Source organism: Silurus meridionalis, chromosome 4 (genome assembly GCF_014805685.1).
Source record: "Silurus meridionalis isolate SWU-2019-XX chromosome 4, ASM1480568v1, whole genome shotgun sequence".
Taxonomy (NCBI): Eukaryota; Metazoa; Chordata; class Actinopteri; order Siluriformes; family Siluridae; genus Silurus; species Silurus meridionalis.
Genome location: NC_060887.1, coordinates 17,767,963 through 17,780,285, shown reverse-complemented (window position 1 = coordinate 17,780,285; position 12,323 = coordinate 17,767,963). Strand labels below are relative to the sequence as shown.

Sequence of the window (12,323 nt, the reverse complement as noted above, 5' to 3'; positions counted from 1 at the left end):
TAGTGCACATGAACCATGAAGATTCAATCCAATATGCCAAACATGAGACAATCAATGTGGCAGTTAAATAACCGCTTTTTGATTTGTTTATATGTTTGAGCATAGAAAGGTCAAATCCTTTATTTCTTGTGTGTTATAATGAAAACATTACTTTCGAATAGCAAGAGGGTTTTGATCAAATAAATATGGATTTATCGCATTAAAAATAGATATCACTGAGTCACAAGATACCAAATATTAAGTAACTCCTGCCACCTGGTGGCTGCAACTGGCGACGCCATTACTGTTCAGAGATCTGATCTCTACATTTAATAACAGCATTAAATAAACAGATGACAGAAAAGAAAACACAAGCTTTATTTTTTTTTTAGCTCATTAATTAATAACTCACTTTTTTAAATATAAATTAATCATAATTTGTAACTAAATTCACACAATTTGTTATTCAAACAGTTTTTGTCACAAACAGTCCACTTTTAATACAGAATATTTCATTAACAAAAAAAAACAAAACAAAAAAAACCCAAATTTATTCTTCAGACATTTTAAACATATTTATCTAATTGCAGTACACTTTGCACAGGGCACTCATAGTGATAATCCTGCATCCTGGCATGAAAAAAAAAACTGGAATTGAGGCAAAATGGATTACCTCAAGGAGGCAGGGCTAAAGGCACTTCAGATGCCCCTAGATATAGCAAAAATAAAAAAAGTTATAAAATGAACTGGTGTTAGTATCATGGGACTAGTACAAATGTTTTCAGTACTGAAGGACAAAGGCAGAAATGCTGCAACTAATCTAAGTGGTCCTGTCACATACTTACTTTAAGGCCTTTCACAGAATGTATAGCTCTGTCAAGTAGCTTTTAGGAACAATTCCAATGATACCTTTCATCTCCCCGACCCACCAACCAAAGGTATCATATTCCTGAGGGAAAGAACACAAAAAATCCAATCACTTTGCCTGACTGAAGCCAGTTTCCACATCTTCATTAAAGCTTCAACCGCCAGCATTGTGACACAAGACAAGGGCAAATCTTAAAACAGTCAGAAAGTAAGCGTCTGTCAATTTTGAGTTCACAGCTTTGTTCACCTCATACTTCTGTCTTTTTCACCTGTCGTCCTAATGCCCCTCCTGAATCTTTCCAAGAGCAACTTCCAAACAAAATTTTTCCAGATGCATCACTAACTGTATTAGTATATTTTTAGAATTTAAGAAGAGAAACTTGATTTTCCACTAAGAACATGGATGCAGCTAAAAACACAGAATGTAGGCAGACATCATCAGCCCCATTTTTTGACAAATGCATTGCTGTCTGACAAAGAACAGTAAGGCAGAAATAAAAATGACGTCAGAAATGTTCTGTGCCGAAAAAGAAGTGGTAAAGCAGTAGATAAAGTGGAGGATCTAAGGAAAGAGTAATGGAGGACAAGCTCTGTCTTACTAAGAAGGTAGTCTGACCTCTGTGTGAGATGAATCTTTGTAGTCGCTGCTCAGTATCATTTCCATTAAATAGACTATTAGGAACTTTTAGCTATTTTATATATATATATATATATATATATATATATATATATATATATATATATATATATATATATATATATATATACACACACACACACACACACACACACACACACAGAGAGAAAGTTATATGTTTGAATGGTTAGTAGTCTTATCTGTTTGTGATCAAGCATACCTTTGTGTGTGGGTGTGTGTGTATATATATATATATATATATATATATATATATATATATATATATATATATATATATATATATATATATATATATATATATATATATATATATATATATATATATATATATATATATATATAATTTTCTCATAGGCACTGTCCTCCATGTTCAAAGGTCAGGGAGCTGCACAAGGGGGATTTTGGGTGTTTGGGGATTTCCACAGTAGACAACAAACAGGTTTAGGACAGAGCAACTTATGTTTGTTCTCTGCCATTGAGCTCTGTTAGTGGAAAAAAAAAACTGCTTTGAAGCAATTTAAAATGAAATGTTAATTATTATTAAATAACATTTGCTTTTAATCATTCACAGTTGCTCACTGGGAAACTTGGAAAACAACAGTTTTATAATAAAGGTCTAAACCAAAATATGTCTACATGTTTTTGCTTAAATGTGCATCCCCTCTTTTGTGTTAAAAAGTTTTAAAAGCAGAATCTCTAGTAACAGAATATCCATAACTGGGTTTAAACTGAAAAATTCAGCCTTACAAGCACTAAAACCAGTATGCTCTCAAACATCTCTATCTAGCATACTCTATCCTACAGCAGCCGATTCTTCATGGCATGGAGTGACTTTTATAGCTTCTCTTTTCTCTGACACACCAGGCTTTGATCTTCACAGAGCAGACCAGATACCCCTCCATCCATCCTTCCTCCTTCACAAGCTCATTGCAGGAGACAACGATTCTCCATGTGGAATGAAACAAGAGATGTGGTTTGCATCATAGCAGTGCAGAAGTTAAATATGAACTTTTTTTGCGGTCCTCCACTTGACCCATAGGAACTTAAGTGATTCCGCGTGTGCAGCAGGGGCAGATGTAAAATGTCTGCTTCTAGATAGCCAAGCTCTTAGTGCATATGTGCACATATTGACCTATAAAACTCCAGGCAACTTAATGCTGCTGCTGACAGCTCCCACAGATATAAACTGTAATGGAGAAACAGACAATGTCCCACAACAGTCTAGTCTCTCCTTTCTTTAGAAACATAAAACAGCGGTGTATAAATAGTAGCGAAGAACAAGAGAGATCTAATAAATTCATTTTATTTAATCATATGTGATATTTAAACAATATCTACAGAGTGTACACTTTTGTTAACTGAAAACATCGAAGGCATAAACTTTATACAAAGCTGCCATGTAAATAACAGCAAAGCAGTTGGCCAGGTTGTGCAGCTCAGCTAAGAAAGTGAATGTGTACTATGTGAAAGGTATGCTTCCTGTTGTCAACCTTTGAAACAGCCACACTTCACTGACAGGGGTATCGCCTGGTGCCACAGACCAACCCACTGATCAAGGCCTGCAGGGTGTCACAGAGTGTTTGTGTGTGTAGGAATAGCCACACTCACAGATTTGCAGGCATGTGTGACATGTGAAACAGCAAAAGGAAAGACCTCACACTCTGCCAAAACAACTCCAGACAAATGCACACAGATGCCACACACACGCACACACGCTCTCACACACACAAAAAGGAACCAACTCTAATAGGACTGTGGCTTATTGCAAGTGCAAAAGTGTTTTTTGTTTTGCAGCTCATGGAACATATATGAGCCTGGGCAGCATGATTTGCTTAATGCATATGGGTCTTTGGCTAATGTCTAATGCATAGTACTAAGTGATTTAAGCATGGATGGAACCTCATTAGCTAATGCATAGTATATGTGTGCATACATAAGTTGAATAGGATAAAAAAAATAGTTTAAAATTCATATCACAGATGGAAATTTACAGCTGTTCAGAAAACCCTGTAAAAAGGTCAAGAATTGGACAGTGCACAGCATGATGCCGATAAGATCATGCTTCACAGAACAGTTTCCAAATAAGTGTGTAAATATAAAGATTGTCCAAAGCTTGCATGTATACTGCACATAATTAATCTTTAATAAAATTAATGATTACTGTTAGGATATGCACATATCACACATATCAGACATTGACATACTGTGCAGCATATCTTGTCTTCACTAACTTTGGTCTTGCTTTGAAAAGAGGTGTGTGTCTGTGTGTGTGAGAGAGAGAGAGAGAGAGAGAGAGAGAGAGAGAGAGAGTGATTTAGGGCCCTGACACCTCCCCCTGGTCTGATGGTCAATACCCTTTAAAAGTGGCTTTGGGTCTGCCTGGGCAATAGTAGGAAAGGGGGCAGGGGAAGTCCTGCAGCTGCTGCATGGCCAAGGGGAAGGAGCCTGGACACTAATAGCCCTACTAGTCTGCTCTCCAGACTGCACTGAATTGCCCATAAGCCGCAGCTGGACACTAAAACCCAACCAGCTTTATGGTCACTGCGGCTGAGGAGAAGAGGGGGATGGGTCTTCAGCACAAAGAGCCAAAGCAACAAGCACAGACAGACACTAAAATAAAAAAACTGTTTCAACAAACCAAAGCATCAGTCAGAAAGAAATAGCATTTACGGTATGATACAATAGGGTAGTTACAGAAAAAGAAAGATCTTAATAAATATATTATAAATATCCGATCTACATTATCGGTTTATTATATATCTGCGAAGAATAAAAGATTATTGTTTATTTAAAAATTATATATTTTTTTTATTATGTTTTTTTGAAACACGCTCAGTTTCGGAAAAGCAAATCAATGTTCGTTACCACTTATAGCCAGCAGGTGGCAGACTTGGTTTAAAAAATACAGTGCTCGCCTCTCAATTATAGAGCCCTGATGATCTCATCTGACGTTTCTGGAACTGAGACACTTTTCTTGATGGCACATTATCTGGTACGGTGATGGGTGATGTGTGCCATCTAACTATTAAAATTAAAATCATTTACATTTAAGAATATACACATTTAAGAAATTTTTACACCTACTGCAAAAACACAATAAATTAAATATCAGGTCAAGTTTATTCTTTTTATTATCCTCAGTATGCACATTTCCTCACTTTATTTACCCTAAATGATACACCAGTGCATCACATAACAACATGCACATACAGATTCACACACACATTTCCATCCAGGCAATTTAGTGTAGCCAATTGACAGTGGAAGGAAACCAAAGAACCCTGAGGTTACTCATGTGAATTTGAAGTGGACATCAGTCCAAGTTGTGAAAATGACAGTCCAAGCTTTTGATGCCAGAAGAGCCATGGTTCCAGAAAGAAAGAAACAAAAAAAATTAAATCCTGAAGGTTTATCTAGCAATTGGTGTTAGCAAGGAAGAAACTTCAGAGCTTGACTTATCACAGCTGGCCTGCACATCCTGGTTGACAGGTACAGGAACTTATTCTCCAGCACACCTGGTGTAAATCTAGCACTCAATTCAGAACTTCCACAGAACACAAACTGGCATTAAAGGCATACACAGTTACAAGGAGTGACAGAGCCATGCTGACGGTACGCTGATGGTAGACTTAACCAAACATGGCATCAAGCCTCCCAGAAGGACTTTGTTGAAACACACACACACACACTCTTGTGGATAAGGAAGAAGTGGAGGTGGCAGAATGCTCCAGGCTGCCAGGTCACACAACACTCCAGGCCAAAATCACTAAAACAGTTTCCTGAGTGACAAGACTAATCTCATCAGTGCACTCCAAGAAAAGGTTCATCTTAGTTTAATGTTCAGAGTGCGGTACTGCCACTGACAGGAAGCACTGTTGACCTGTTAACAGTCACTATCATCACATCATCGAATGCTACACAGACATTTCTACTTGCTAAACCCTGTATTTGCAAATCTTTTAGCTATTTGTACACTATAGCATCAACTAATGAAAAATTGTGTGCTGTTCTGAGTCTAGAGTGTTACATTTAAAGCATCCAGAACTTTCCAGATGTTCTCATACCTTGCTGAGGATGTAGATAGTCTCTCCTCTCTTGAAAGACAGTTCATCGGGTTGGTCCCCAATGCAGTCCCACAAACACTGGAAGTAGTTCTGGTAGTCTGTGCTCTTATTTACCGCTATGTGGAAACAACAATTCATGTTGATGAATAAATATGAGATGTTACAGCAATTATCTGTTCTTAATATAAGCTTGAATAATGCCAAACAACACTGCATTAACTCTGATTGATCAGGGTGGTTTGTGTATAATTTAGCTCAGCTTGGTGCTACAGCAGATATTTCAGGAAGAATATGTGCAGCTACGTTGCTATTTTTCCACCAAAATAAGTGACCAGCAGTGGGCAGCAGAAAGCAGAACAGTCTAAATAAGGGTCCAAAAAGCAGGGCTACAAACTCTTGTCCTTGGGACTTGCAGACCATGCACAGCTAGAGGTTTTCCCTACTGCTGACACACATGATCTAACTTATATAGAACCTGATAATTAACTGATGTGTTAAGGAGTTAGGAAAGTAAACTGAGGAGAAACTGAAAAGGATTCACACATATGTAACCAAGAACCCCTGGTCCAAAATAACAATTTCTAGAGGTATTTGGTAGTCTATTAAAACTTTTTTTTAATTATTTGTTAGAAAGGGGGCTAAATGTTAATAATTTTCACAGAATTAACAAAAATAGTGCAGTTCTATAATAACAGACACCACAGCTCAATTAACCACAAGAACGAAGCATTTCTTTTCACACTAGACCATGTCAAGGAAGTAAATGATCTCCATTTTTGGTTTGAGTGAACATGCGGTTAACATAGCATATTCATGTGGACATTGCTGTCTTGAGTCACTGATATAATATTACAATATCTGTTGATTTCCAAAAATGATCCCCACGTTTTTAAACACATTCTGAGCCATATCCAGATTCCTGCTGAATGTGAATTCATACTTATCCCCAACATAGGGTTTAAGGCTATAGCTTTTGTTTTACCCACACCATGCTTGTCTCTACTGCTGGCCCCTTTTCCTAAGCATCTGTCATGAGATCCTGCCTGAGCCATGGCTCATGTCAGCAGGACTTCCTGTGCTGTGAGCTGAGAGCAGAGGGCCGGGGAGGGCCACAGCGCCGCTGGCAGACTCTTCACTCCACTTCCTGCCAGTGCCTACCAAATCTTGCCCAGTGGCCAAAACTCACCAGGGCACACACTGCACTCAAGGAGGGACACAAAACCCATCATAAACACACATAACACATCAAAATATTCCCACAGCACAATGCAGTGCTTCTCAGAGCTGCATTATATTTTAGGTAACAAAGTGAATTCAAAACAGCTTCAAAGTTTATTATGGTGATTATGGTCAGCTCCAGAATATTGGCACTCTGAAATTGAACAATGCAAGAAGTGACATTTTAAGAGTAAACATAATTTTGTGCTGCATGGGTATATACTGTATATTTGGCCTTATCCATGGTTGCATCTGTCAGGAGTTTATTTTTGAAACAAAACTGCATTCGGTCTTAAAATAATATATATTTTTTTAATGTATTGTTTCACTGAATAATTTTTTTTAGTATGTTCATATTGAATCATATTTTTGCCATGCTATATAAAGAGTACCAATAAATCAAGATTTATACATAAGCCTGGTTTGCTTTAACATACCTAGCATATCTCTTGCTATAGCCCTCCTGTTTAGCTGAAAACTTTAATATATTATTCAAACAACTACTGTATCTTGTTCTTATTTCTGCTCTGCTGTGAAAACTTGCAGCAATAAAGATACAATGAGCTTCATTATCAACTATATTGTTGCACTGCATTTAACCACTCTTGTAAATCACTTTAGATAAGGGTGTCTGCCAAATGAGTACATGAAATTGTAAATGTAGATGCAAATACAGTATACCAGAATGTAAATGTAAAAAGTGTGAGAGGTTGAGAGAGAATGTGCAGTTTTGCAAACCTGTACAGGTGAAAAGAGAGATGCATTTACAGTGCTGATAACGTTCCAGAATGGCTGAACCTAACATCAATTTTTTGTCTTTATCTAACTGGCTGTTATAGTCATTCATCCAGCTATACTCCTATCTTTATGCTGATTGACTCTATTTACTTACACTTCCTCTAAAATTCCCTGCAAACAACTCAAACACTTATCCTTTGGTTCTGTCTCTCTTTTGCAGAACCAGCACTCATCCATCTACTCTTTCAACTATCCCTCTCTAACTTTTAATGAATCATTGTATTAAATTCACCAGAATAAGAGGAGAGGAGGCAAGGGCCAGGGCTCTTCTGCTGGTCAGCACAGAGTCAGCAGAGAAGTAAAGATTTATAGGGCTAAAAGAGTATGGTGAGGCCTGGTGGCCTCAGTGCAATTACCTGTCACTGGAAGCGCTACAGGGGGTTTGCTGACTGGCTCGGGTGCTGGTTTATTAGTGTGAGGTGCCTCATCCTCTGAGACAGAAAATAGTAAGTAAGAGAATACAAATTAAATGTAAAAAAAAAATAGGCAGTTGAAGATGCTAAGATTGTCTCCTCTCTTTTGGTATTTATAAAAAAAAACAAAAAAAAAAACAAAAAAAAAAAATTCTACATGTCAAACGTTATATATTATTATATATATTATATATAGCCTCAGGGCTGTCAAGATTAATGCGAATTCATTTAACTGGCGCAAATTTTATTAACGTGCAATTAATGCAGTGCATATTTCTGTTTGACCATTTTATTCAAAATATAATTAAATAAATAAATAAATAAATATAAAAGAGGCAAAATTAAAACCTTCAACGCAACACACATTTATTCATGACGTGATTTCTCTACTAAGATATAGTAAAAATAAATGAAATAAACTCCACTGAAAAATTATATTTTTCACTAAACATTTGTTTAACCGATGTGCCAAGACTCAAATCAGGTACCAAAATCCGGCATTAAAATACGCATCAGACAATTAAAACCACCCGTGTGGAAACATTGCAAAAGTTCTGTTTGGTGTCCTGATGATTTCCATAATTTAAAAAAATACCATAATTGTTTTAAAACATTTACAAGTATATTTTATTTTCATGATTTATGTGGGTTTTACTAATCATAAACGTACATTTGCATAGAGCGTCCATATTTGTTCATGCCTATGTTGATTAGAGTATTAAAAACTTGAAAAGTATTAATTTAAGGTACATTTAAAACAGATACAAATGTGCAAATAGGTTGCGATTAATTATGAGTTAACTCATGGCAATCGTGAGATTAATCCCGATTAAATATTTTAATTGATTGACAGCCCTGATTATATATATATATATATATATATATATATATATATATATATATATATATATATATATATATATATAAAAAGTGTTTGGTTTTAGTATTAAACTTTAGGGTATGTATTAGATTTAAATGCCAAACCAGGAAGCTCCTCATAGATATCATCATCAATAGGTGCAGGCATGGATGGTACGCAGTCATCATAGGTATCCTGCTCCTCCTCTAAAGGAATGGTGCCTTCCATGTCTAAGTATGAGAGCAAAAGTATTAGTTCACAATGATAGCAAAAATCAAATTATAATTACAAAAGAAAAGTCCCACCTTTTATCACAAAGCTAATCTGCTCTACCCATTCCTCTGCCTCTTTCTGTGACATGGCACAGAACTAGAAAGAGAAAGAGGGAGGTAGCATTTAGATGTCATTGTAGCCCCTATTACAGCTCAGAATGAGAGAAAAGTCGATGATGACATCTACCTGATAAACGCGTTTGTCAGGAGCAGATATTTCAAAGCAGCAGTCTTTCTTGGAGTCTTTGCGCAAAGTGTTGTTCATTTTGACAGCATAACCACTGATATTAAACTCTCCCTTCTGCTGTTTATCTGATGACATTTTTCAGAATGATATGCATTGTTAGATTAAGCTCATTTATACTTGGTAAACAGTCTGTTCAACAATCCATCAGTTGTGAATTGATGCAAAGGAGCAGTTCTCTTTGGTCTAACAACTGATGCACATGAACACATTATGAATAGAAATTATCATACCTTTCTCACTGCCGTAATAATAAAATGTGTGGATGCTCAGCGCACACCATCTCTTTTGCCACTCTGTGCCAAAGAAGCTGTGATCTGCCAGAAGGCACATGTTCACGGGTTATTAAATATATATATAAAAAAACAGACATACAACCTGAAATACATCTGTTTAGAATGTGTGAAGGGCTGCCCACCTTTTCTTCGTTTTTCTAGGTAGCCACTCTTAAACACAGCTTGAAGATCTTGAGCTGCTACTGGAGGTGCTTGCTGAACTAAAGAAACCCAATATACAGGGATTAGTAAACAATGTGTAGTAGTCTTACAGCTTTAATCACTGAACATGGCAAAGTCATGTTGCTGTTAGTAAGCTTAGTAGATGAAAAGTAGAATGAAAATAAAATTACAGGATCATGTACATTGGTTTACACAGGGCTACACTATACAATTCATTGATTACCAGAATGCACCGCATTTGCAGGCCTTGTTTGCATTGCAAAGCTGAACAACCCACCTAACCCATTTGTTTATATTCCACTATTTGCATGGCTGAATGAGAGTGGGAGTCCAGATGAATGAATGACCTCCTTCAAGTCAAAAATCCCTTACCACATTCACCACTGTTGACAAAGAGGCATGGAAATACTCCATGCAGACAATGAATAAGACAAAAGCTTCCTGAATAACTACTATTATTTCCAAAATGTAAATCCATGTTTAATTTTTCCAACGAATCCCATTATTAGGTTCAGCTCTTCGGTTATAGAGGTGGTACATTTGAGCAAAATTCGGTGCTAATCTTACAGTAGCTGCATCTACATATATCACACTAAAAGTGAGACGAGAAAAAGTAAAGTGCATTCTGCAAAAACAACAAAAAACTAAAACAAATGAAAAGCATCTTTGCATGAGACATTATTTATATGACTACTTTTGTCATTTGTGATCGTTCGTCTTTCAAAACACTATCATTTATGTTCACTGAACATGTCAGTTTATCAAAAAAGATGGCATGCCTTGATTGAAATGGAACCAAGTGAAAACAAACCACCCCTAGTTCCAACCTCAAAGTTTGCTTAATCTCATTCCTGAAAAGGAGTGTTGGCTCAGAGTACTTTCTCTTGGGTGCTGGAACAGCTGTGCTATTGGGGGCAAAAGGGCCTATAAAACACCCCCATGTTTCAGGGTAATAAAAACTCGCACAGCACTAACACATGTCTGCACAACATTCAAACAAGCAGACAAATACAAACATGTACCTAAAATAGACACAGCAAAACCACACAATTCACACATAGAAATATCTATCTGCAGTGCTGCCAGAGCACTGGCTCATGTGATAAGAAATGCACCATGATTTTTAAACAAGGGAGGTTTACAGGCCTTATTTGGTTTAGCTTCGGCCAATAGGATGTTGTTAGTTGTGCCCAATGAAATCAGTAGTCTAAAATGACATTGGCTGTGGGCGGCATTGTCTAAGGTCCATGTCATAAAGCATTTGTGCCAAGACAAAGGAACGGTTAGTCTCTGCCGCCTGTGCTTTTTAGTCATTCCTTGGCCTGTTGCTAGGCTACAGCAACCATTCAAACAGTCGTTTCAACTCATGTACTGATCTGCAGCAATTCCCCAAAAAACACAGAGAAACATTAGGCAGCAGGCAGTGCAGTGTCGATACTTAACCATTATACATATGTCTGTTCATAGTCTTTGTACAATGTATGTTTAAGTTGAAAGAAAATGGGAAAAAGTGACCAAAATTGAGCTTGTATTTTCAGTTTTACAATGTTGAATCATCCATACCAAACTAGTGCTAAAAAGGAAGAGCACGAGTTACAGTTACGTTTTCAATATGTTTTTTACCCCACTTACATCCTGTGAAGAAGGTCACTCTTACTCTTGCACCTACCATCATATGCCGGCTCCTCATCTCGCTCGTTGCGCTCCGAGTGCAGTGAACTGCCATCGTTGTTGCTGTCTACTTCATCATTCTCATCCCACTCTTCATCTCCTAAATGACAAAGTTTTTATCTTTAATTATTTGCTATATCATTAACCCACTTAAAAGAAAAGGATGTCAGCAAACGGAGGTCTCTTTATTGACATTACATGAACAAAATGGAAATGTAGTTACATGATTGCATTCAAGATTCTTTGCCATGCCTGAAAGCACACAGTACTGATTTTCTTAAACTGGCAATGTATAGAGAATAGCAATCAACCAAAACACATGGACATACAAAAGACACATTACTTTGCATAGATTTTGGATAGCCAAATGCAAAATGATGCTGAATAGTGCACCTGTTAAGCCAACCTTTCCACGCCTTTACAATAAAAGAATATTTCAGGACACTGTGATGTCCTGTTTAGGGAAATATGTGCAAATGGCATAATGGGAAACTGCTTGTGGTCTTTGTCAAATGGTGAACATCCTACAACCTACAGTCAACCTACAAATAGGAGAAAATGCTAACATGTAGTGAAAATAACAATATATGTAAAAATGGTAAATATATAATTAGACTCTAAAATCAATCAATCCTCAATGATCTATTATAGATATTTTATATAAATAAATGTGTTTTATGTGCACAAACCAGTGCTGCCAACTTGCTCTGCATATGCAGTATATTTATTGCACTCTCTGCCAGGAAGAAGTTGCAGTTGCTAAAGTGCTCAATAAAAACTTCCCCATTTCTGTAATGTGAATCGAACCTTCCTCCATCCATC

General features: G+C 36.8%; 1 protein-coding gene across 1 annotated transcript in view; it reads right to left on the bottom strand.

Annotated features, from left to right (window-relative positions):
• Positions 1 to 333: 333 nt before the first annotated feature.
• The window catches only part of skap2 (src kinase associated phosphoprotein 2), a 12,872-nt gene continuing 882 nt past the window's right edge, over positions 334 to 12,323 (bottom strand). The window contains exons 4-13 of the mRNA XM_046847999.1: positions 11,500 to 11,601; positions 9,791 to 9,868; positions 9,606 to 9,689; positions 9,316 to 9,440; positions 9,162 to 9,225; positions 8,982 to 9,086; positions 7,941 to 8,015; positions 5,569 to 5,684; positions 825 to 928; positions 334 to 688 (exon numbers count right to left, since the gene is read on the bottom strand). Of these exons, the coding sequence (XP_046703955.1) occupies positions 836 to 928; positions 5,569 to 5,684; positions 7,941 to 8,015; positions 8,982 to 9,086; positions 9,162 to 9,225; positions 9,316 to 9,440; positions 9,606 to 9,689; positions 9,791 to 9,868; positions 11,500 to 11,601 (842 nt within the window). The 3' untranslated portion in view covers positions 334 to 688; positions 825 to 835. The remainder of the gene's footprint in view (positions 689 to 824; positions 929 to 5,568; positions 5,685 to 7,940; positions 8,016 to 8,981; positions 9,087 to 9,161; positions 9,226 to 9,315; positions 9,441 to 9,605; positions 9,690 to 9,790; positions 9,869 to 11,499; positions 11,602 to 12,323) is intronic.